At 47.2% G+C, this 26,176-nt stretch overlaps 1 protein-coding gene across 1 annotated transcript; it reads left to right on the forward strand.

Annotated features, from left to right (window-relative positions):
* Nucleotides 1–2,794: 2,794 nt before the first annotated feature.
* Cpne9 (copine family member 9) lies at nt 2,795–25,975 on the forward strand. The gene is made up of 20 exons (XM_026383069.2): nt 2,795–2,862; nt 3,406–3,446; nt 3,576–3,622; nt 3,706–3,809; nt 4,264–4,300; nt 4,767–4,843; nt 11,065–11,128; nt 11,238–11,341; nt 11,489–11,593; nt 13,011–13,052; nt 13,368–13,443; nt 13,551–13,604; nt 14,253–14,314; nt 15,150–15,196; nt 15,611–15,792; nt 16,064–16,191; nt 22,223–22,325; nt 22,856–22,913; nt 23,584–23,657; nt 25,654–25,975. Exons 1-20 carry the CDS (start codon nt 2,795–2,797, stop codon nt 25,837–25,839), a joined length of 1,659 nt encoding a protein of 552 aa, XP_026238854.1. The 3' UTR covers nt 25,840–25,975.
* Nucleotides 25,976–26,176: the final 201 nt, after the last annotated feature.

Below are 26,176 nucleotides of genomic sequence, written 5' to 3' on the forward strand. Positions count from 1 at the left end.
AGAGTAGCTACCATTTCAAGGTGCACCTCCACAGGCTCCTACCACTTGTTTCAGTGCCACACAGTCCTCCTGGAGGGTACAATTGGAAGCCATGCCCTCAACTGAGAATGGGCACCCACTTCCCAATAGTCACAGCTTCCTTGTTGGTCACTCAACAACAATCTACAGTCATGATCCACTCACTTTCTCGAAGCTCCTTATAATACCACCGGTTGGCACAGTGCAGTGGCACATGTCTAGCAGCTCAGAAGGCTGAGCCAGGAGGATCACAAGTTCAAAGCCAGAAGTCCCTAAGCAACTTAGACCCTGTCGCAAAAAAATAAAAAGGATGGGGCTGTGGCACAGTGTTAAAGCACTTCTGGGTTCCATCCCGGTAATTGCAATAAGTTCTCATCAAGCTCATGACTCTCCACAAAAGGTTTCCAACATGTACACTCTGCTCGCATTCATGTCAGTCACTTTAGAGCCACAGTGAACGAAGCCCTTCACTGTAAGGGTGGATGGGGATAGTGGTCCCAAGCCATGTTGTGACTTTCTGAGTCACACCTAAGCCTCAGCTTAGATATAAGACAACTCACTCTTGCCTTGGGCATCCTAGCTTCTGCTGTTGTGTGGAGCCTGGATCATGGCTGTTGCAGGCTCTTCCTTCATGAAGCTAACACATGAGGTGTTTCCCAAGCTGGTGTTTCCCAGTCCTGTGGTGCTGGGGCCTGCACCTGCGTTCACCACAGCCTCCATGTGCTCCAGCAGCCAAGGATGCCAACTCATGAACAGTGACCACCTGCTCTTTGGATAGATTCTTGTGCTTTTTGGTAGTCCCAACAAGGATGCCCTCCATGGCTACTTGAAATCAAATGTGTGGATGGACAGACTCCCCTCCTGTGCAGCATGGAACATGACTTCTTTACAGATGTTGGTGCCTCTGACTCCTGGTATCAGCTCCTCCAGCATCTAGGAGTAAAAGCAATTGGCTTGAGTAAGCTTAGGCTCTTCAGGTGCCACTCCCTGGTGGCTCTCCTTTCCTGCAGTAGTAGATCAATGGAGACATTTCAGCCCAGTCTCCAGGTCTTATCAGAGCATTGTCATATAAACATTGGCTCAACTTGACACCAGTTTTATGGTTTAGATATGAGATGTCTCCCAAAAGCTCATGTGTGAGACAATGTTGGAATCTGGGCATGGACCGAAATCTCTGAAACTGTGAGTACCAAATAAACTTCCTTCTCTAATTGTTCTTATTGGGTCTTTTGGTCACAGGGATGAAAAAGCTGACTAAAACTGCCAGGATGATGGATGCCATGTGAGGTGCCCATTCCAGAGCAGACAAAGCAGTGACCTTTGCTGGGTGCAGCCTCGACACTGATTTTCTCCTACAGCTTCCCCTTTTATGGACTCAGGAGTGGGAGAGAGTCCCCCAGGCCCACCTAAAAAGGAGCACTCCCTCCTTTCTTGTGCCCCTAACTCTTGAGCTGCAGTAGTAGGGCCTGCGCTCCCCAGCTGAAGTGGGAGAAGTGGTTCACAGGCTTGAGTGGACCCTGGGTCCTTGGGGAGCCAATTTGTCTGCACAGACTCCAGAGCTGCTGAGGTTTAGCCGTAAGGTTGCTGGGATTGGAGGTCTTCATCTTTTAGAAGGTCTGAGGCAGCGTGGCCTGGTACAGCCCCTGCTCCAAGGAGCTGCCCTTGATGGAGGGTCTGGCTTCTTGGGTTCTGGAAGCAGCACTTGGTGTACATGTCCAGTGAGGGAGGGCCTGAGTGACCACTACCCTCCTTTATATGTGGGCTGGAGTAGACTGCATCATGACAGTATCAAGAGGATTCAAAGGCATGAGCAGAGGGTTCGTACAGTCTTTTAAAAGTCACCATTTCCTGATCTCTCTCCTTTTTATTTATTTATTTATTTTTTTGTGGTGCTGGGATGGAATCCACGGCCTGGCACATGCTTGGCAAGCGTGCCACATCTGAACTTCACCCCAGCCCTCCTAACACGAAAGAGGTCATCAGTGTGAGTATTCAAATGTCAAGTAATACCAGTGCACATTTATTTATTTAAACCTTTATTTTATTTATTTTTATGTGCTGCTGAGAATCGAACCCAGTGCTTCACATGTGCCAGGCAAGCACTCCACCACTGAGCTACAACCCAGCCCCCCAGTGAACATTTATTGAGCACTTTCTCTGTGCCAAATCCTTCCCTTGGGTTATCTAGATAAAATTTTACAGTCCCCCAAGTAACTGCTATTATGACCTTTCTTCCATCAATGAGACCAAGCCATAGAGATGTTGAGCAACTTCCCCAAGGTCACACAGCTAATAAGAAAAAATGTAACTTTTCATATTCAGAGACCTAGTTAAGCCAGGATTAGGGAGAGGGACATACAGTTTGTTGAGGGAGAAACTCAGGAAGAGACGAAGACCCCAACACCCACCAGTTACCCCAAATAGTTCAGAATCACGGACAGTTCCGGGGGGCTTGGGTTTCAGCATCCTAGAGAGGCAAGTCTCCTAAAGTGTAGGTTGCAAGTGGGGTCTAGGTAATTTTCCCGGCCAGCTCCCGTCTGCTCCAATGGGGCGGGGGCCGCCCGCAGGGCCGGGCGGGGCTGTGCTGCCATCTGGAGCCACTGCTGCCGGCGGCCACTGTCAGGGAGCAAGCGGCGGGAGCGCACGCAGTGCTGGAAGGAGTGCAGTCGCCGCCGCTGCGGCGGCACATGGGCCGGCCTCGCCGCTGTCGCCGCCGCCCCTAGCCCCGGCGGCTGGGGTCTTACAGCCTCCCGCGGCTCCGGCCACAAGACCGGCCATGTCTCTCGGAGGAGCCACCGAGCGCAGCGTCCCAGCCACCAAGATTGAAATTACGGTGTCCTGCCGGTGAGCGGGCCGCGCTGGGGAGGCTTAGGCACTGGCACTGCCCCAGCTGTGGGTCTCAGCGCAAATAGAGGCTAGACTCTGGGGGGAGAGGCAAGGGGACTATAGGATCACGGCTGAAGATGGGAGTCGCTAGCAGGATCGAGGAGGGCTCTCCTTGGGCAACCCCACCCCACAAGAGGGCTCAGTCTACTGACTGGCTCAACGGGTGGGTCGTTGGGATCCGGTAGGAGCTGGGCCCCAGGAGGACAAAGTTTTGGGGTGAATCCCCTTTTCTGGGTTCTTGGAGACAATGTGGGCACGTATGCATCTAGTTCGCAGAGGTTTGGTTCCTGGGCAGAGGTTTCTGGTGCTGTCCAGAGTGCTGACAGCGCTGACGACCCCCACCCCACCCCCATCCCCGCAACACACTGAGGTGTAGTAACGGAGGAGGTGGGTGCGACTGGAGCCCCATGCCTCCTCCGGATGCCCGACTCGGGGCAGTGTCCAGGCGGTGGGCTTCAGAATGATTCACCCTCTGTCGGTCTGTCTATCGCTTTTCTCTAGGAATCTGCTAGACCTCGACACCTTCTCCAAGTCCGACCCCAGTAAGGCTCCAAGACTGGGAGGGGAAACTTGGGATCCGGGTGTGACTCAGGGGGCAGGTGGGGGCAGCGGAGGGGTGGGAGGGGTGCGGGCCGACCTGATGTCCTTCCGTCTTCCGCCCCCACCCGCAGTGGTGGTGCTTTACACCCAGACTCGGGCCAGCCAGGAGTGGCGGGAGGTGAGTCCAACAGCCCCCTTTCAGCCCAGAGCCTTTCCTGTCCCCCGGCGCACCCCGGGCTGATCCTCTATACCCCCGCCCAGTTCGGACGGACGGAGGTGATTGACAACACGCTGAATCCAGACTTCGTGCGCAAATTCGTCCTCGACTATTTCTTTGAAGAAAAGCAAAATCTGCGCTTCGATGTGTGAGGCCCCGCCCAGAATTCTGGCTTGACCCGCCTCCCGACCTGGATCCGCCTGCAATTCTGGCTGGTCCCGCCCCCGCCTCGCCTCGGGGCCTGGCTCCTCCCCCAGGCCGCGCTGGGTCCCACTTTGAACTGCTCCACTCTAATCTTAGTTCGCCCCCAGGCCAGATCCAGTCTCTCTCACTCTACAAACTCGGCCCTGCCCCTATCCCAACCAGTAATTTAGTTCCACCTCGGCGGTGGCCCCCTACCACATGACTCCGCTCCCAGCAGCGCCCCCCCCCCTTGGTCTCTACCCAGTCCTGAATGCAACCCTAACACCTGTCCCAAACGAGATCCAAGTTGAATTCCGATCCCAGGCTTCCCCTCCCTCCACCCAGTATTAGCCAACAAGATCCCTTTCTGGCCTCTCTCCCTCCTAGCCCACCCCAAGCCAGTTCCGCTTTTTCCCCAGGTACAACGTCGATTCCAAAACCAACATCTCCAAACCGGTAAGCGAGCGTCCCCTCGTGGGCTGGCAGGGCGCAAAAAGGCACTCAGATGTATTCAACGACCTCCCCAGAATTTTTCCTACCCCTCGACCTACCCTCTTGAGGCCCCTAATCTACTCTCCCTGCCCTCTCCTGCTCCTGCCTGGGTTTCCTGCTCACGCCCCTTACTCACTGCTTCTCTTCCTTCTCGGCCGCGCTGGGACCTGCAGAAGGTGAGGCTGGAGAGAGCAGGACAAGGGGATGGGATGGTATTGTGGAGAACGGGCTGGGACCCGTTACTGACCAAGAAGCACACCTGGTCTGCAGACCTCTTCCCTCCACGATCCATTAAAGCACACGCAGGGCGGTGGCCTTGCAATGCTTCACCGCCTCAGAACTACCCTGGTCAAGTGCAGCTGCGTTCCCAGGACCGGGCTGGGATTTGGGGCCCCTTCCCCGTCTTGCTGACTCCGGTGTCTTGGCACAGGATTTCCTGGGACAAGCGTTCCTGGCTCTAGGAGAAGTGATCGGAGGCCAGGGCAGCCGCGTAGAGCGACCCCTCACGTGAGCTGAATGGGAAGGGATGCAGGGGAGAACCGGGCACCACCAAATTTCCCTCCCTAGGAAACTGCTAATTGATAATCAGTGGAGACTGCGATTGCCCCTAAGGGGAGCTTTCACCAGCTCCTATCAGGCCCCTGAGAAAGCCTCATCTCTAGAGCTGTGCTAACATCAGTCTCAGGCCTGATATCCTCTATCATTGTCACTCTTTTTCTAAACCTGATTCAACTTTTTTTTTTTTAAGAGAGAGTGAGAGAGGAGAGAGAGAGAGAGAGAGAGAGAGAGAGAATTTTTTTTTTTTTTAAAGAGAGAGTGAGAGAGGAGAGAGAGAGAGAGAGAGAGAGAGAGAGAATTTTTAATATTTATTTTTTAGTTCTCGGCAGACACAACATCTTTGTTGGTATGTGGTGCTGAGGATCGAACCCGGGCCTCACGCATGCCAGGCGAGCACGCTACCGCTTGAGCCACATCCCCAGCCCCTCAACTTTTTTTTAATATTTATTTTTTAGGTGTAGATGGACACAACACAATACCTTTATTTTTATGTGGTGCTGAGGATCGAACATGGGCCCCGCCCATGCTAGGCAAGCCCTCTACCCCTGAGCCACAATCCCAGCCCCTCAACTTTTTTTAAAAATGTTTTTGTTTGTTTTGTTTGTTTTTGGTACTGGGGGATTGAATCCAGGGTGCTTAACCACTGAGCCACATCCTCAGCATTTTTTATATTTCACTTAGCGACAGGGTCTCAGTAAGTGCTTAGGGCCTTGCTAAGTTGCTGATGCTGGCTTTGAACTTGTGATCCTCCTGTCTCAGCCTCCTGAGCCGGGAGGATTACAGGTGTGCACCACCATGCCCAGGTCTTGATTCAACTTTTAAGATCCACTTCCCAGCCTCTCTGCACTGGGAAGCTTCCTCTGACTAAATCAAATCCTCAGCATCTCCATTACATTCATGATGTTGTTTTGAATACCACGCTATTCCAGGCTCCAGGGATCCCCCATTCCACAAGTTCTACTGGGCACGTACTCCATCAGCCACTGTTCAAGGGGCCAGAGTTGCAATGATGAACAAAAAACAGGAACGTTATGCTCTAGTTGGGGGTAAGGCATAGGAAACAGTACAAAATAGACATGAGTAGGTAAATTACATATGAGGGAAGGCAGAGTAGAGTGGAGTAAGGGGGAATAGCAATGTGGGGTAGGTGGGAGGTGCAGTATTCAGTAGGGTGGTCAAGAAGGCCTCACAGACTAGTAACTTTGGAGCCACAACTTGATGGAGGTGAGGGAGTCGGCAGAGAAAAGCCTAGAATTCAAAGAACAGGGGGAACCTGGCTGAGGTGGTGCACCCCTGTAATCCCAGCAGTCCAGGAGTAGGAGGACTGCAAGTTCAAGACCAGCTTCAGCCACTTCACCATTTAGCAAGACCCTGTCTCAAAATAAAAAATACAACCCACTGCAGCTGTAACGCAGTGATAGAGCACTTGCCTAGCATGGATGAGGCACTGGGTTTGATCCTCAGCACCACATAAAAGCAAATAAATTAAATAAAGGTTAAATTATTTAAAAGATAAAATAAATAAACATAAAAAGGGCTTGGAAGGTGGCTAGTAGTAAATTGCCCCTGGGTTCAATCTCCAGTACCAAAAACACCAAAGAAGGGCAGAGAAAAAAGAGTAGCTAGAGTTGAGGAAGGAGGTGGCAGGAGGAGCTGGGATTGGAGAGTCACCAATGGGCCTGCCAGCCACTGCAGGGACTTGTACTGTGAGAGGAGGTCACTGGAGGATTCTGAGCAGTGGAACATGCTTTGACCATGCTTTCAAAGGGTGACCCCACTGCTGGGTTGAGAAGGAACTTGGGGTGGACAGAAGTCAAAGTAGGGAGCCAATCAGAAGGCTGTCATAGTAATCCAGGGTGGTAGCAGTGGAGGAAGAGACAGATGGTCAGGTTCTGGGTGTGATTTGAAGATGGAGCCAACAGATTCCTGACGGATTGAATATGGATATGAGAGGAAAAGAGGAATTAGGATGAGACCAAGGCCTTTAACCTGAACACCAGGAAAGATGAGTTATGCCACCACTTGAGATGGTTGCAAGGGGAGGAGCCAGCTGGGGGGAGGGATTCAATCAGGAATTTAGTCTGCCCTGTTAAATTTCATAAGTTCTATTAGACATGGAGGAGAGGTGTCAAATATGTCACGTGAGTCTTAGATGTTCTTTTAAGGCCATAAGACTTGGTACCTGTTACCTGAATATCTTCTTAAAAGAAATAGCTGTTATTTGTTTTTTAAATATTTGTAGTTGTAGAAGGACACAATACCTTTATTTTTATTAATTTTTATGTGTTGTTAAGGACTGAACCCTGTGCTTCTTCAGATGTTAGGCAAGCACTCTGCCACTGAGCTATAGCCCCAGCCCAAGAAATAGCTGTTATTAATGCCTTTTTGTTTTCCTCTGAGCATACACTACTGAATGAGTATAAAAGTTTGGGGTTTACCATGTGAGTCTTGCAGCTCTAAAGATATTTTGGATAATCAGTTATGAGCGTAATTTCTGTATAAACAGCCTTAAATGGAATATTGTTTTAAGATCATACTTCCCTGGGCTGGGGCTATATAGCTCATCAGCAAAGTGCTTGCCTAGCATGCGTGAGGCACTGTGTTTGATCAGCAGCACCACATAAAATAAAGGCATTCTGTCCATCTACAAGTATAAATTTTTTTTAAAAAAAAGATCATATTTCCTGCCCTCACAAAAATAGCCATGTTGCAATGAAACTGGTAATTTTAAAAAATTGTTTATAGACTTTTATTTTATTTATTTATATGTGGTGCTGAGAATCAAACCCAGTGTCTCACACATGTCAGGCAAGTGTGCTATCGCTGAGCCACAGCCACAGCCCCTTTAATTTTTTTTTTTTAGTTGTAATTTTTTTTTTAAGAAGGGTGATGGGGGTATAATTGCTCAAGGGCAGAGCATGCACTTAGCATGCTTGAGGCTCTGGGTTCAATATTGTGCAAGGAAGAAAAAAAAAAGGAGGGGAGAGTAACCAACCCTGCCAAATGCTGCTACCAGTCAATAAAATGAGGATTGGGAATTGGCTGCTGTATTTAGGAATATGGAGATCACTGGTGACACTGGTGAACATTTTGGGAATTTTTTTTTGTCTGGGGGGGGGGTTGGTTGGTTTTGCTTTAGTACCAGGGATTGAACCCAGGGCACTCTACCACTGAGCTACATTCTAAGCCTTTTTTATTTTTTTATTTTGAGACAGGGTCTTGCTGAGTTCCCAGGCTGGCCTCAAACTTGCCATCCTCCTGCTTCAGCCTCTGGAATAACTGGTATTACAGGATGGTGAAAGAAACCATGCCAGCCTGACAAGTTAGTTTTGAAGGGGAGGTGGAAATTAGAAAGGTTTAGAAGAGAATGGAAGAAGGAACTAGGAGTGAAGGCCTTTTTCTTTTCTCTCTGAAAAGAGAGAAAAGAAGAGGTGGCTGGAGCAGGAAGTGAGGTCTAGAATAGGTTTGACATTTTTTAACATGAGAAAAATCACACTTTTTGTTGATGGGAATGAACCAACAGATACTGAACAGTCGATGCAATAAAAGAAGGGAGAGCCGGGCACAATGGCACAGCCTGTAATCCCAGCAACTCAGGAGGCTGAGGCAGGAGGATCCCAACCTCAAGGCCAGCCTCAGCAACTTAGCAAGACCCTGTCTCAAAATAAAATAAAATAAAAAGAGGGCAGACTTGCTGGAGCGATGTCCCTGTGCAGACAAGATGGTATGGGATAAAGTACACGGCAGGGGGATAAAGAGGCACAAGCACCGTGCATTTATAGCAACCGTGGGAAGGCACAGTTGTGTGGGTGAAGACACTGGTGGCAGGGGAGGTGTGGTGGTGGGTGGACTTTCTCTTCTGGTTGCTTCAGTTTTGTCAGTGAGTAGGAAACAAGGTCACCAGCTAAGAGTGAAGATGGTGGAGGAGGCTACAGAGGTTTGAGGAAAAAAGAGAGAAACTTCCATCCACATAGAAAGCTTGGGGACATGTAGTATGACTATCAGGCAGCATTAAGAACCTTCTTCTTTGTGGTTTTTTTTTTTTTTTTTTGGGGGGGGCTTAGGAATAGGACCTAGGGCCTGGTACAAGCTCAGCAAGTGCTCTGCCACTGAGCTAAACCCCCAGCCCTTAAGGGCCTTCTTGTGGTGCATGATTTTACATTTAAAAATGAGACCAACTTGGGCTGGGGCCAGGGACTGTGTAATTCCAGAGACCTGGTAGGCCAAGGCAGGAGGATTGCAAGCTTGAGGCCAGCCTCAGCAATTTAGCAAGGCCCTACGCAACTTAGTGAGACCATGTCTCAAAATAAAAAGGGCTGGGCATGTAGCATAGTGGTAAAGTGCCCCTGGGTTCAATTCCTAGTCCAAAACAAACAAAGTAAGTATTAAACACACACATTTGGGATGGGGGGTGTAGCTCAGTGGTAAAATACTTGCCTAGCATGTGCTATGCCTTGGGTTCAATTAAAAAAAAAAAAAACTAGCATGATGGTGTGTTTTCCCCTGGCCATGTTCAGTTACACGGGTGCAGTGTGGGTTAGACAGTCAGCTGGATTCTGCCAAATAAGTATATCAAGGTGAGGGAAGAGCCAGAAGCTGATGAAATCAAAGAAACCGCTTGACACTCTCATCTGAAAGATGGGGAAAATCTTACAAGCAAGTTAGAGATAGGGCTTGAACCTCCTGGCCCAGCTTTCTTTCTCCACATTTTGGGTGTCAGGGATCACTGGCCCATATCAACAAGATCCCTTTCTGCTTGGGAAACCAAGACAAGTGGGGAATATGCATTTCTGTATGTACCCTGTAAACATATGGAAATGTCCCTCCTGGGGTCAGAAGAGGACAAGGCTTCCCTTGTCTTTGTGTGTGTGTGTGTGTGTGTGTGTGTGTGTGTGTGTGTGTGTGTGTGTTTGGAGGGATAGGTACTGGGTATTGAACCCAGGGGTACTCTGCCACTGAGCTATAACTCCAACCCTTTTTATTTTGGTACAGGGCTTGCTAAATTACAGAATGTCTCCCCACGTTGCCCAGGCTGGCCTTGAATTTGTATTTCTCCTGCCTCAGAGGCCTTCTATGTTGCTGGGATTACAGGTGCTACTGCACCTGGTCCCAGTGACCCCCCTTTTTTGGTACTGGGGATTGAATCCAGGGGTGCTTTACCAGTGAGCTATGTCCCTATCCCTTTTTATTTTTCATATTAAGACAGGGTCTTGCTGGGCATGGTGGTGCACATCTGTAATCCCAGCAGCTTGGGAGGCTGAGACAGGAAAATCACGAATTTAAAGCCAGCCTCAGCAAAAGCGAGGCTCTAAGCAACTGAAACCTTAGAGCCTCGATTTTGCTGAGGCAGGCTTTAAATTCGTGATTTTCCTGTCTCAGCCTCCCAAGCTGCTGTGATTCTCATTTCATAGAGGAGAAAATTAAGGACCCAGATACTCATATATCTTCAGAGCCTATTACAGGTGGTCTTTAAATAAAATACAAAAAAGGGTTGGGGATATGGCTCAGTGGTTGAGTGTCCCTGAGTTCAATCCCCAGTACCAAAAAAAAAAAAAAAAAAAGTCTTGCTAAGTTGCCCAGGCTAGCCTCAAATTCGTGATCCTCCTGCCTCAGCCTCCCAAATTGCTGGGATTATAGGCATACATCACTATTTCCGGTTTCCCCTCATCTTTTTAAATTTCATTCTTCATTGTCTTCAGAAAACAAAGCCACTTTGACCTAAAAAACCAAACTTTTGTCCCTGGTTCTAGATAGAAAGTCCTCTTCCTCATTCAGAATTGTTATACTCAGAACTGGTCATCCACTACTATGACATTCCACGTCCTGCTGAAAGCTGAGGGCAGAATCTAGCAGAGCTGTCCCAGAGCACCTGGGACACAATAGGTTCCAGGTTCTGCTTGAAAGAACACAACCACTTCCTATCTATAATACTTACAAATTGCTTTTCCTTCCATTCTCTTATGAGATGTCCCCCTTGGTTAAGTTAGATCCTTCCTGAGTCAAAGTCAGGTCTTCTCCCACAAGATCATCCAGGACAGGGGGAGACACATTTAGGGGACTGTCAGTAAATGGCAGATGGAGTCCCCTGGCCCATCTAACCCTCAAATGGCTGCCCCAGTCTTTGTCATCTACCCTCAGTCCTCTCACTAAGAGGCTTTTTCTGCTTCCAGGGGTGTACCGGGCAAGAAGTGTGGGACCATACTGCTGACTGCAGAGGAGCTTAGCAATTGTCGGGTCAGTAGGGGCCACATGCTAGATGCAGGAGCTCCCTTCTCTACCGTTAGTCCCTTGAGCGGACTGTTTGAAGGCTGGGTCTCAACAGCCCAACTTTATCCATCCCTAGGACATTGCCACCATGCAGTTGTGTGCAAACAAGCTGGACAAGAAGGACTTCTTTGGGAAATCAGATCCCTTTCTTGTGTTCTACAGGAGCAATGAAGATGGCACGTGAGTCACAGCTCTCACAGGTCTTAGGCGAAGTGTGGGGCACATGCTTGACAAGTGGGACTCTCAGGAATCTCTGAAAGTGCTGGGCCCATCTCTGGACTCAGTGTTACCCCTAGGGCAGGATCCAGTACTCCTGCTTTCCTCCAGGTTCACCATCTGCCACAAGACGGAGGTTGTGAAGAACACACTGAATCCTGTGTGGCAGCCCTTCAGCATCCCCGTGCGGGCCCTGTGCAACGGAGACTATGACAGGTCTGCTTCAACATGAGTGGGGACCAAGGGGACCAGGATATAACAGTGAGGTTCCTGGGCCCCAAGGCATTGGAATGGGTGAATGAAAGAGCACATGAAGAAATGATGGATGAGCAGATACATGAATGGATGGTCAGATGGGTGGATCACCTGGTGAATGGTAGATGGGAAGGTGAATGAATGGGTGAATGGATAATGGGACTAATGGGTAAACTTGTGGATGGACAGGTAATGGATGGGTGATCAAATGGATGAGCTGATAGATGGATGATAGATGGGCATATGAGAATCTGTGGATTATTAGTGACAGATGGATGAGTGAAAAAACAGGTGTAATAGAAAAGGATAAATGGAGTGACAGGTGGATTGAGGGTTGGACAGATGAATGAATGGTAAACGGATGAATGGGTAGATTAGTGGATGAGTTAGTCGGTGGTGGGTGTAAAGTAGTAGGCTTACCAAAGAAACTAATGAATGGGTAGTGTGAAGATAAGTGGGTAGATGGGAAGGTGGAAGGGTGGATGGGCACACAGATAGAGATACATAATTGGATGGTTATGCAAATGAATGGATAATCAAATGGACAGATGTTACGTGGTTGGGTGTTTGGTTGGGTGGGCGAATGGATAGACAGGTGGGTGTTTTGTGTAATAAGAGACAATGGATGGCTGTATAGTTAGGTGGACAAAGAGATGGAGGAAGAGGCAGTTGAATTGACAAAAAGACAGGCAAATGAATGGCTAGGTGGGTGGCTAGATGATTGGATGGACTGACACATTGACAGACATATGTGATGACTTAAGCATGGCAGTTAAGAACTAAGTCTTTGGAAGGAGGATGTCTGTGTTTAAATATCAGTTCAGTTACTACCATGAGGTCTTATTAGCCAAGTGACTCTTTTTTTTAATATCTCCATTTCCTTATCCAAAAGTGTGAATAATTATTTTACGAAGAGTGGTTGTTCAATTAAATGAGACAGTTTGTGAAAGTGCTGAGAATTATGCCTGGAATACAACAAGACCCATCAATGGGGAAAGAATACTAACAGTGGTTCTCGTAGCACAAGTAGTCATGATGTAATTGATGGTGGTTTGGTGTACGCATGGACTCAGGGGGGAAAGATGGTCAGAAGATTGAAAAATGAACACATTGGGGCTGGGATTGTGGCTCAGTGGTAAAGCGCTTGCCTGGTGTGCATGAGGCACTGAGTTTGATCCATAAATACCACATAAATATAAAATAAAGATATGATGTCAACCTAAAATAAAAAATAAATATGAAAAAAAGAAAGAAAAATGAACACATTGGTGGAAGGACAAACGGCTGGGTTGAGGTGACTAGTGTATGGTTAAGTGACTGGGTTTGTCTCTGGGATTTAACCTATACATCCTGCCTGTATTTACCTTATGCATTTCAGAACAGTGAAGATTGATGTGTATGACTGGGACCGAGATGGAAGGTAGGAAGCTCCATGTGTCCCTTGCTCCTGTACTTAATCAGAGCAGTTCCCTAATTATATGTGGTACATTTGCCAGGAACCCCAAAGCAGCCTTGGGAGCCAGGAAGGGTGATGAATCGATGCCAGGGTCTTGGTACAGCTGACCCCTCAGTTGTCTCTCTGGTGCTGTCTCCTCCTTTTTCTTCCCCGCCTGGCCCTACCCCTACAGCCTTGCTGTCCAAGTAGGAGCTTAGAATAGGGGGAATAACTGGCGGAGTTCAGGCCTGGCTTCAGACCAGCACAGCGGCTGCTGACCCACCTCTGGCCTCTTTACAGCCATGATTTCATTGGTGAGTTCACCACGAGCTACCGGGAGCTGAGCAAGGCCCAGAACCAGTTCACAGTATATGAGGTGAGAATCAGGCTGTGCAGGGTGACCTGGGCCTCTGCCCCTGTGTGCTCGGCCTAGAGCTCCCTCCATGCCCATTTCCACTGTCACTCTTACTTTCCTCCATCTAGGTACTCAACCCTCGGAAAAAATGTAAGAAGAAGAAATATGTCAACTCGGGAACAGTGAGTGCTCCCTAGAGTTTCAGCCCCCTTCGGGTCCTCCTGTCTCTGTCCCAGTGACAAATATTAGGAGCAGGGGGAGGCAATGGGCACAGATCACTTGGATATAGTAATGGTGGGTACAAGGTGGCTCTACTTAAGTTTGTTTTTTCTCTCATCCAGGAAAATTTTTTCAATTTTTATACTTTTGCAAAGTAAATTAAAAAAACACCTTAAATTAAGTTTCCAAATTCAATATATTTTTGGAAATCCAAATATGTTTCTGACAGCTTCCCCTTTTTTTTTCTTACAGAAGGGGGTGGGAGATAAGCTGGATGTGGTAGGGCACACCTGTATTCCCAGCAACCAGGGAGGCTGAGGCAGGAGGATCCCAAGTTCAAAGCCAGCCTGGGCAACTGAGTGGGAACCTTGGCAACTTAGTGAAACTCTTGTCTCAAAATAAAAATGAAATGGACTAGAAATATACTCAGTGTTCAGTCCTCAGTACCAAAAAAAAAAAGGGGGGGGGGAAATGGGGGACAGGGTGGGGCAGGAGTAGAATCATGTGCCTCCCAGCAGGAACCTCTCTCCAAAGCTTTATGAAGCTTCTCTCCCTTCTGCTGCCCCAACTGCCCTTTCCAGAGTGACAGGGCCGCCTCTTCTATCTCACAGGTGACGCTGCTCTCCTTCTCTGTGGACTCTGAATTCACTTTTGTCGATTACATCAAGGGAGGGTGAGTCAGACCAGCTGTAGGCTGAAAGCCCCGCAGTGGGTTTTCCTATCTTTAAATGGTCAGGGCCCAATGAGACTGTAAACTACTCAGCATGCTAACTTGACTGTTAGGTAAAGTGCAAAGTGTGGTCCCTCTGACTTTTCTTCATGGGGTTGCCTTTTGTCCTTATTTCCCACACCCCCTATGGATGGCTGCCAGATCAAGGCTCACCACTGGTGGCCCCAGTAACCAAATGCCTTTCTATAAAAGCTATGGCTAGGGATTCAGGATGGAGCATGTGTTTGGCATGCACAAGGCTCTGGTTTTAATCCCCAGCACCTGGAGGGGGAATGGGGAGCAGGGAATGATGGCTAGAGAAGAAGCAGAGTTCAAGAGAGGGAAAAGCTACATAGACTACAGGGGACATTTTGCTCCATTCAGAGGAACTAGGCAGACCTGGAAATGTACTTTGCTTCTCTGAACCTCACTTTCCTCCTATGTAAAATGGAAAGTTTAATCACTACTTTGGGGCTATAGTAAGGGTTAAATTAGATTACATGTACTACACTTGTCACAGATAAATGACAAGGGGCTAGATAAGTGATAAGTGGCTGGATAAAATAATATGAGGTACGATGGGAAAGTAAGAAAAGCATTCAATTCTTCTACCCAAAGTGGGGTCCATAGTTGCACTGATAGCATGCCTAGGGAGTTTGTCACCTCCACCCAGACTGCCTGGGTCAGTATCTGCATTGAACACGAGCCACAGGTGAGCTGTATGTATAATAACATCTCAGAATTGCTAGTGTCATAGCTGTTAGTCCCTCACTACTCTATCCCTGAACTTCTGCAACAGGACCCAGCTCAACTTCACAGTGGCTATTGACTTCACGGCTTCCAATGGTGAGGCATGGATGGGGGAACAAGGGATGGGAGGATTCCAGGGGAGTCCTGAGGGATTGGGCTCACTTCCAACTTGAGGATAGAAATTTACCCACTCAGCTGGGCAAGGTGGTGCAGGCCTGTAATGCCAGTGGATGCTGGAGGCTGAGGCAGGAGGATTACAAGTTCAAGACTAGCCTCAACAATTTAGCAAGGTCCTAAACAACTCAGCAAGACCCTGTCTTGAAATAAAGAGTAAAAAGGGCCGGGGATGTGGCTCAGTGGGTTAAATCTCTGATACCTAATAATAATAATGAGGGAGTATGGGGTAGAGGGTGGATAAATGGATAGATGGATGGACCCATACAAGGATAAGCAGGTGAACAGGTGAATGATCCAGGTGACCATGAGGCTGAGGCTCTTGTGTCCCTACAGGGAATCCCCTGCAGCCTACCTCCCTGCACTACATGAGTCCCTACCAGCTCAGCGCCTATGCTATGGCCCTCAAGGCAGTGGGAGAGATCATCCAGGACTATGACAGTGACAAGCTCTTCCCAGCCTATGGCTTTGGGGCCAAGCTGCCCCCAGAGGGACGGATCTCTCACCAGTTCCCCCTGGTATGGTATGGGTCACAGACTACACTGCGTGCCCTGGTGTCTGGACCACACAAGTTGACAAATTTCTTCTATGTACATTTCTTTGAAGGGTGAGGGACTTCAGAGGAGCAGGGAGCTGTGAGAGGGTGGCAGAGCAGGGAGGGAGGGCAGGGCTGGGTTTAGAGGGGTGCATGAAAGGAACTGGTGGCAAAAGGAAGGGGTAACCTGGGATCAGAGCACTCCTGGGTGTACCCTGGTTGGGCTCAGTTTGGCAGGACATCTTCTTTGGCAGAATAACAATGATGAGGACCCCAACTGTGCGGGCATCGAGGGCGTGCTGGAGAGCTATTTCCAGAGCCTGCGCACTGTGCAGCTCTATGGGCCCACCTACTTTGCTCCTGTCATCAATCAGGTGGCCAGGTAAGGGAACTGGCGGGGGCTAGGGTCAGCGATGGGGCACAGATGGGGGACTGCCTCCCCAAGTTCACTCTAAGGTGAACTGGGTTTTAGAGATTAGGAGAAAGTTTCAGTGTAGGGACAGGCCTTGGGACAACAAGGTTACTTAATAACTTATTGTGGGATAGAGAAGGTGTCAATAAACTACTCCAGCTTTGTCTGTGGGAATGAGGACCCTGACCTTGAGTCGGTCTTGACTTGGCGTAAGGAAGGAGACTCTGCCTACCCTGGTGGAGGCACTGGTGTGAGATCCTTGCTCCACCTCTCACTAACCACAGGAGCGTAAGCAGCTTAGCCTTTTTAAGTACCTCCCTTTCTTTCTTCCTTCCTTCCTCCCTTTCTCCTCCCACCCCCACTTTCTTTCTTCAGCTCCCATTTCTTTTTTTTTTTTTTTTTTTTAAGAATTTATTTATTTATTTTAGTTCTCGGCGGACACAACATCTTTGTTGGTATGTGGTGCTGAGGATCGAACCCGGGCCGCACGCCTGCCAGGCGAGCGCGCTGCCGCTTGAGCCACATCCCCAGCCCTTCAGCTCCCATTTCATTTTTGTGAAGTGGTGTTATAATGGATCATAGTAGTGACTTCTTTCTTTTTGGTACTAGGGAATGAACCAAGGGGCACTCTACCACTGAGCCCTTTTTTTCTTTTTCTTTTTCTTTTTTTGGTGGGGGCAGTATCAGGGATTGAACTCAGGGGCACTCGGCCACTGAGCCACATCCCCAGCCCTATTTTGTATTTTATTTAGAGACAGGGTCTCACTGAGTTGCTTAGGGCCTAACTTTTGCTGGGGCTGGCTTTGAACTCACTATCCTCCTGCCTCAGCCTCCTTTTTCTTTTTTATTTTGAGACAGGGTCTTGCTATGTAGTTGCCAAAGCTGGCCTTGAACTTGTAACCTTCCTGCTTCAGCCTCCTGAGTAGCCGTGATTATAGGCGTGCACCACCATGCTAGGCAGTAGTGGTTTCTTTATAGGGTATTGAGAGGTTAGGTAATAACAACAACAACAAAATCATTAAGGTTGGGGCTGTAGCTGGGTGGCAGAGTGCTTACCTAGTATGTGTGAGGCCCTTGGTTCAGTCCTTAGCACCACTTAAAAATAAACAAATTCTGTCCATCTACAATTACAAAAATAGGGCTGGGGATGTGGCTCAAGCGGTAGCGCACTCTCCTGGCATGCGTGCAGCCTGGGTTCGATCCTCAGCACCACATACAACAAAGATGTTGTGTCCGTCGAAAACTAAAAAATAAATATTAAAAATTAAAAAAAAACAATTACAAAAACAATTTTTAAAAAAATAATTAGATAACCATGTAAGAGGTGGTCTATCCCATAGTAAGTGCTTAGTTAATGGTAGATTTAAAACTCTCCAAGTTTTCAGGATAAAAATATACAGAGCAGACAAGTGCAATGGCACATGCCTGTAATCCCAGTGACTCAAGAGGATTGCAAGTTTAAGGCTAGGCTCAGCAATTTAGCAAGATCCTGTCTCAAAATAAAATAAAAAGGGCTGGAGATGTGGCTCAGTGATAGAGCACCTCTGGGTTCAATACCTAATCTCTCTGTGCCTATCTCCTCAAAATGAGAATAATAATATCTTCATGGCAGGGCTACTTGAGGACTGATTAACACATACATGTCAAGCACCTTGAACAGTACCTGTCACATCATAAGTACTGTAAATGTCAGCTGTTGCTGTTGCTATTATTATCATTATTACTATGCAGAGGCCACCTGCAGGGTGCTCAGCTCTCTGCTGAGGCACTGGAGATTCACAGATGAATCAGACCTAGTCCCTGCCCTTGGGAGTCCCTGCCTTGTTGCAGGAGATAGAAATATAAATAAATCATTACCTTCTGTAGGCCAGAGCTTCCCAGACTTTTCTAGCAAGTCACCTGTCAGCAAAGGCAAGAGACTATATCCCCCTGGGGAAATCTGGAGCCACAACCCAAAGCAGCCAGACTGAGAATCTCTTTGAAGTCTCTGTGTTTAATTTTTAAAATTCATGCAAATTTGCTGTTCTTCTCACATTGCATGTTAGCTGTAATTTCTCTTAAAGGTGTTTTAAGTTCACTTCTAGTTATCTAGATTTATCCACCAAACCAAACAGTAGGATGGAGGAGCTCCTTGGTGCCCTCTGGGGTTCGGGAACCCTCTTAGAGGAGCAGGCAGTCAATCTTGGTGGCTGTACCCTAGAGGAGAGAGGAACAGGAGGAGGAACAGAGGGGACTGCTCAGCTGAGTCTAGAGGGAGAGCCGAACATTACGAGAGAAGAGGAGTAGGTAGTCCTGGTGGAAGGAATGCCAGGTGAGAAGCACAGGGGCACATCAGGGAGCGCTGATCTGACTGTAGAGTGGATCTTCCACCCTCCAGGGAGTAAGCCAGAAATGGAGAGTGATGGCATCCAGAGGTTGGGCTCTAGTTCAGTTGGTCAAGAATAGGCTTGGACTTCAGCTTCATCACCTGTTGGGGATGCTACTTAGTATTGCTGAATATCGTTTTCTCATTTTAAAAATAGGAATAAAGGTGGAAGTAGTGGCTCAAATTTGTAATCCCAGTGATTTGGGAGGCTGAGGCAGGAGGATCACAAATTCAAGGGCAGCCTCAGTAACTTGGCAAGGACCTAAACAACTTAGTAAGACCCTGTCTCAAAATAAAAAATGAAAAGGGCTGGGGATGTGGCTCAGTGGTATAGTGCCCATAGGTTCAATTCCCGCCACCAAAAAATAATAATAGTAAATAAAATAAAATAAAAATAGGAATAGGGCTGGGGATATAGCTCAGTGGTAGAATACCTGCCTAGCATGGATGAGGTTCTGGGTTCTATCCCTAGTTCAAAAATAAATAAATAAATCTAAAACGAGGAATAAGAGCTGGCATGGAAGCACATGTTTGTAATCCCAGTGGCTTGGGAGGCTGAGGCTGAGGCAAGAAAATGGCAAGTTCAAGGCCAGCTTCAGCAATTTAGCAAGACCCTGCCTCAAAATTTTTAAAATTTAGAACAATAAGGGCTGAGGATATAGCAAAGTGGTAGAGCACTCCTGGGATTAACCTCCAGTACCATAGAAAAATAATAAATTAATTTTTACTGCCAGTCTGCAAGGTAGACACCCTTTTTATGTACTGGGAATTTAATCCAGGAGCACTCTATTTTTTTTTAATATTTTGTTTAGTTGTAGATGGACACAATATCTTTATTTTATTTATTTACTTTCATGTGGTGATGAGGATGGAACCCATTGCCTCATACATGCTTGGTAAGCACTCTACCACTGAGCTATAACTCCAGCACCCACAGCCCTTTTAAAATTTGATTTTGAAATAGAGAATTGCTAAATTTGGCCTGAACTTGAGATCCTTCTGCCTCAGTCTCCCAAGTCCCTGGGATTATAGGCCCTGGGTTTTATCTCCAGGCCACAAAAACAAACAAATCCCTTCATGAGAGGACCCTTGTCCTGGGTGCCAGCTTTATCACTCCTCTGTGGTTCTTCATGTACTCCTAGAATATGCTGTGTCTTTGCACTTGACATCCTTTCTTTCTGGAACACTTTTCCCTCCCTGCCATCACCCTATTCATTTTTGAAGTCCTGGGTCACCTGGCACATCATCCAAGCCCTAACTTCAGTTCATCTCAGTGGTGCAAGTGTCTGCCTGCCCCAGGACGAAATTCTGTTCTTTCTACCTGTGCAGCATGGAGCTTGATGCTGACACATGGAGGGCGGACAATGACTATTTGGGAAATGAGCAAGTGAGGAGAGAAAGCAATAGGCTTGGCTTCCTAGGAGGATGAGGCCAGAATTTAGGAAGTGGGCAGGGGCTGTTAAGGAGGATCATGAGCATGAGGATTATGACCCACTTCCACCTGGGGCCTTGGACAAACTGAGCTGGAGCTATGTGAATTCTGCACTCTGCTTGTCATGCCTGTTCTGACTTCTTGAGATTAGGCCCAAAAGAACTTTAGCTGTGATGAAAACGGTCAATAGTCGTGCTATCTTATATGGTAGTCATCAGTCACATATGGATATTGAACACTTGAATGGCTAGGGTGACCAAGAAACTGAGTTATGAATCCTATTTAATTTCATTAATGAATTAATTTGCAATTAGTTAATTCCTTATTTTGGGTATTAGGGACTGAACCCACGGGACACTTTACCACTGAGCTACATCCTCAGTCCTTTTAATTTTGTATTTTGAGACAGGATCTCCCTAAGTGGTTGAGACTGGCCTGGAACCTGCAATCCTCCTACCTCAGCCACCCAAATCATTGGGGTTACAGGTGTGAGCCACTGCATCCAGATAACTTCATTAATCTAAATGGCACAGATCTATCCTTTCTAATCCAAGACAGGAAGTCGAGAGGCCAGGGTCTGCTTTCCCTCAATCTCAGTCTCCTTTTTTTCTTTTATATTTATTTTTTAGTTTTAGATGGACACAATATCTTTATTTATTTTTATGTGGTGCTGAGAATCTAACCCAGTGCCTCATGCATGCTAGGCGAGCGCTCTATCACTTGAGCCACATCCCCAGCCCCTCCTTTTTTTCTTATATGTAAAATAAGGGGACTAGACTCATGCTTTCTGAAGTCTTCTTCAGATGGAAAACTCCTGAAATCAAAGATGATGTGTGAGAGAAGGAAAAGGAGCATTCCAAACAGCTGTCAGACTATAGGGAATGGATGGAGTCAGCAGGGGAGGAGGAGAGAGGGAGCAGATGAGAGCAGAAAAGAGAAGCTTTCAGCCGTCAATCCTGGTCTTATATGAATATCAAAATCTTCCCAGAGATCCACATGTCATGGCTCAGGACTATAATCCTAGCTGCTCAAGAAACTGAAACAGGAGAACCTTAAGTTTAATGTCATCTTGACCAACTTAGCAAGACCTTGTCTCAATGTTTAAAAAAATAAAATAGGGCAGGAGGTTTCGCTCAATGGCGGAGAGCTTACCTAGCATGCATGAGACCCTGGGTTCCATCCTCAGTACTACAAAAAAGAAAAAAATAAATCTTCCCAGAGGTTGATAAAGCCTGTTGTGATGAGTGGTCTGGCCCCTGGGTCCCCACAGCCACACAGTCCACTCTGTCACCCTAACTTCCTGTCCTTCAGACAGGGTGAACTTCCTGCAGTCCCACCACAGAGCTGCTGGTCCATGCTGTACACTTTCTGCCTGGAATGGTTCCACCCTTCACTTAGCCTCACCTCCATCTATTTTTTAAAATATTTTGTTTGGTTGTATATGGACACAGTATCTTTATTTATTTATTTTTTTATGTGGTGCTGAGGATAGAACCCAGTGCCTCACAAGTGCTAGGCAAGGGCTCCACCACTGAGCTACAACCCCAATCCTCACCTCCATCTTTAAACATCACTTCCTTAAAGAAGCCTTTGCTGGCCTCCAGGACCCTGTCAGGATCCCCTGCTATGTGCTGTCCGAGCAGCATCCCCATCATCACAGCGCTCATCACAGTGGTGATTTTTATTTGTTTTTTTGGTACTGGGGATTGAACCCAGAGGTGCTTTACCACTGAGCTACATCCCCACCTTCTTTTATTTTTTATTTTGAGACCAGGTCTTGCTAAGTTCCTTAGGACCTTGCTAAGTTGCTGAGGCTGGCCTTGAGCCTGTGATCCTCCTGCCACAGCCTCCTGAGTTGCTAGGATTATAAGCATGTGCCACTGAGCCCAGCCACAATGGTGATTTTACACCTCTTTGTGTAGTCTCTGGATCAATGTCTGTCTGTTCCCTCCAGTGGGCTGACAGGAGGATTGGCTCTTTCCCTTCTTATGTTTCTATATTTCCTGCCATAGTAAGTGCTTAGTAAATATTAATGGGGAAGTGTCAGTCAGGGGCAGGCATCCAGGTCAGGGAAAAGAACACAGGCTTCAAAAGCCCCTATTCTTGCCCACTGTTCACACTTTGGCTGTGAAAACTATGGGGCTGGAGTGTCCCCTTGGCCTCTCTGACTTTCAGCTGAATTCTAATCTTGGTCTCTCATGCAGGGCTGCAGCCAAGATCTCTGATGGTTCCCAGTACTACGTTCTGCTCATCATCACTGATGGGGTCATCTCTGACATGACACAGACCAAAGAGGCTATCGTCAGCGTGAGTCTGGAGGAAGGCTTGGCAGGGAGGGATCACTGCCAACACTGTGATGGAGTTGAGATTTCTATCCTCCTTGTAATATAACAAGTTATACCTGCCAGTTTCATGGATGCTGGCAGAAGATACAGCATCCATGAAACTTTGTTATTCCCAGCAAAAACAGTAGCTGGAGTAACAGCCTTCATGCTGATTCTCTAAGTCCCAGTTCCAGTAGGATGATGTGAAGATGGCCAGATGATACATGGAATCACTGCAGGCTGCATTATTAGAATTTAGGGAACATGAATCTTTTATAATGGGCAGGAGGCATGCTGCCCTGTGTTCCAGTGGGAGACCTTTTTCAAATTATACTGGATAGAAGAGACAGTGTATCTTTCAAAGCCACTTGACATATACACATCCTTAAAAAATAGTCTGGAACAAAGAGAATCAGAGCCTCTACTCATAAGATGTATGGGGAGAATTATCTCCCAACAGTCACCTCCCTTATTATAGCTGCTCACTTCAACAATTCCCCTCTCTCCCTATAGGCCTCCTCGCTGCCCATGTCTATCATAATTGTGGGTGTGGGACCAGCCATGTTTGAGGGTAAGATGGAGGGTGTCCATTAGTGGGACTAAGAACTGGGGTGATGGGAAGGGTCTAGGCACTGACCTGATTCACCAAACAGACAGGGTGAATGACCTGGTGAAACCTTGGTTGAGTCACAAACCTGCTCATTTCCTCTTCATAACTGAGTTTGGAGATGCCAATACCAATATTTTTCCCCTGCTGCTCTGGGGAGGATTGAATGTGTGGGAAGGCACAGTAATATTTGTAGTAGTGGTAGCTGTAGTAGCAGTAGTAGTAAATAGTAGTAGTAGTAGTAATAGGGCTGGGATTGTAGCTCAATGGTCGAGTGCCTGCCTAGCATGTGTGAGGCACTGGATTTGATTCTCAGAACCATATATAAACAAATAAATAAATAAAAAAGGTCCATTGGCAACTTAAAAAAATTTTTAATAATAAAAATAACTCTAGGGCTGAGGTTGTAGCTCAGTGGTGGAGCGCTTACCTTGCATGCATAAAGCACTGAGTTCAATTCTTTGTACCACACATAAATGGATAAAAGGTCTATCAACAACTGAAAAAAAAGAAAAAAAATTTAAAAATATAATAAAAACTCCTAATAGCGTCTAATATTTGTAGGACTTTAGCATGATGATTTTGAAGGGGTGGGATTGAAGAGGCCAATCAGCTTACAGTATTGTTTCTGCAGCAATGGAAGAGTTGGATGGCGATGATGTGCGTGTGTCCTCCAGGGGACGCTATGCAGAGCGGGACATTGTCCAGGTAACCGTGGAGAGATGGTAGAGCTGACAGGCACAGTGGGAAGGAAAGGCCAAGTAGGAAGTTTAGGAAGTTACTACTTTCTTAGTCACCTTCCTTTCTCATTCATTGAATTTTTTTTTTTTTTTTTTTTTTTTTTTTTTTTTTTTTTGGTACTAGGGATTGAACCCAGGGGCACAATATTCCTGGAGTACATTCCCAGCCTTTTTTTTTTTTTTTTTTTTGAGACAAGATCTTGCTAAGTTGCTGAGGATCTCAGTAAATTGCTTAGGCTGAGGCTGGCCTTGAACTTGTGATCCTGCCCCAGCTTCCTGAGTTGCTGGGATTACTGGCCTGTAACACAGCTCCTCTGAACACATTCTTTTCCAGAAGTTGGAAGGTTGCTGCCACCTTGGTGGATCCCTGGTGCAGGAGATCCCCAAGGTACCTGCCCTCTAGTGGAGGCAGCTGGTAATAACCACATAGCTAAATATCTGATGAAATTGTGATAAGTGCTCAGAAGGAATAAATAGCAAATGCCATGTGACAGCCAATAACAAGAGATCTGACTTAGTAGTTGGGGAAGGCTTCTCTGAGGAAATGACACTTGGGCTGAGTCCTCAAGGAAGGTGTAAGCTTACAGACAGGGAAGCAGTATGTCGGTAGGCCTGGGGGTTCAGAGCAGGGTGGCAGGATCACACTAAGTGACAAGAAGGGGCCTTGCCCTTCACAGTGAAGATCTGGGGCTTTGTTCTAAAGCTTTTGAAGGATTTCACATAAGGGAGTGAGATAGTCTTATCTTCACTTTAAAAGGATTCCTCTGGTTGCTGGTGGAGGGTGGACTATGGTAGGGTTACAGAAGGCAGGTAGACTGATTAGTGAGAAAGCCTTGGAAGTGGCAGAGATAGTAAAGATCTGAATGAGGGCGGAAGCAGTGGGGATGGAGAGAAGTAGCAGGTTCAAAAAAATCTAAGAAAATGTCACCAGATTTGATGATTTGATTAGATAGTGACAAAGAGTGAGGGTAACTTCAAAGACGACTCTCAGTCTTCTGCTCACCAACAACTGAGTAATGGTCTCATTGACTGGGAAGGGGAAAGCTGGAGGAGGAGATTTTGGCAGAAAGAGCTAGAATTCAGTTGGGAATACACTGAGTTTGAGGTATCTGTGACAACTGAATGAGGTGTGAGCAACTACATATTTGGCTCTGGACTTTTAAAAAGAGGCTGTGACTGAGTGCTGTGGCCCACACCTATAATCCCAGCTACAAGGCAGGTTGAGGCAGGAGGCTCACAAGTTTGAGGCCAGCCTAGGCAACTTGGTGAGACCCCGTCTCAAAAGAAAAAAATAAAAATAATTTAAAAGTAATTTTAAAAATAGACGGGGTGGGTCTATGTTTCTTAAAAAAAAAAAAAATCTTGGATTGACTCATCAGGGAATAGTTTTTTTCTTCTTTTTCACTTCTCCTTCCCTTTATTAGGCTTTATTTGGCAGAAACAGCTAGAATTCAGTTAGGAACACACTGAGTTTGAGATATCTGCTTCCCTCTTGCTCCAACTCCCTTCTCTGGGCCTCCTTGAGAGTGGGATGTGTCCAGGAGGATGATATCCAAATGTAACAGAAAGGCAAAGAAATGTATGGCAAGACATGGCCTGGAAATTGTTTCTGCCTGGACTGATTTGGCAACATGGGGCTCTAGTGACATTAGCAAGAGCAGTTTCAGTGGACTGTGGGAAGCCAGACTGGAATGGATTGAGAGCAAATAGAAGGTGAAGGAAAGTGGGTGGAAGGCTAGGGACGCAGCACAGCAGTACAGCATGTGTCTGGCATGCACAAATCTCTGGGTTCATCCCTCAGCACAGAAAACAAAACAAAACAAAACAAAAAGAGGATGGGGAGAAAATGAATGTAGACATCTGTCCAAGATTGGGGGAAAAAGACGCTGGAGATTAGAGATGACACCTCCTTACTATCTCTTCCCTGGTCATGGCCCACACCTTCCTGTCTGTGCCTATCCCAGTTTGTCCCATTCCGAGACTATGTTGACCGATCGGGCAACCAGGTACTGAGTATGGCCAGACTGGCCAAGGATGTACTGGCTGAGATCCCGGAGCAGCTGCTGTCCTATATGCGTACCAGGGACATCCAGCCTCGACCCCCACCCCCTGCTAACTCCAGCCCAACCCCAGCTCCAGAACAGCCCTGAGGAGTCCACATATCCAATGTCTAGCAGTATGCTTGCCTGTCACCTACTGCGGAAAGCCAGAGGCACCTGGAGCCTTGGAGCCCTGGACCTCCTTGGGAGTGCCAACTAGGTGAATCAGCGCTGGTGGAAGAGCCCTTCACCCCCTCAACTGAAGAAGGGCCTGGCACTATCACCACCTGCCTGACTTCATGCCAGTAATAAATATGATATTTACTCTACTTCAGTCTCATGGGTCTTGGAGAGCAAGACTAGAGGACCCTGGATCTGGGGCCACCCCAAGAGGGAGGGATCAAGGACATCTTCAGCTGGGTTAATCCCCATACTAACCCACATTCTT

Source organism: Urocitellus parryii, chromosome 16 (assembly GCF_045843805.1).
Source record: "Urocitellus parryii isolate mUroPar1 chromosome 16, mUroPar1.hap1, whole genome shotgun sequence".
NCBI lineage: Eukaryota > Metazoa > Chordata > Mammalia > Rodentia > Sciuridae > Urocitellus > Urocitellus parryii.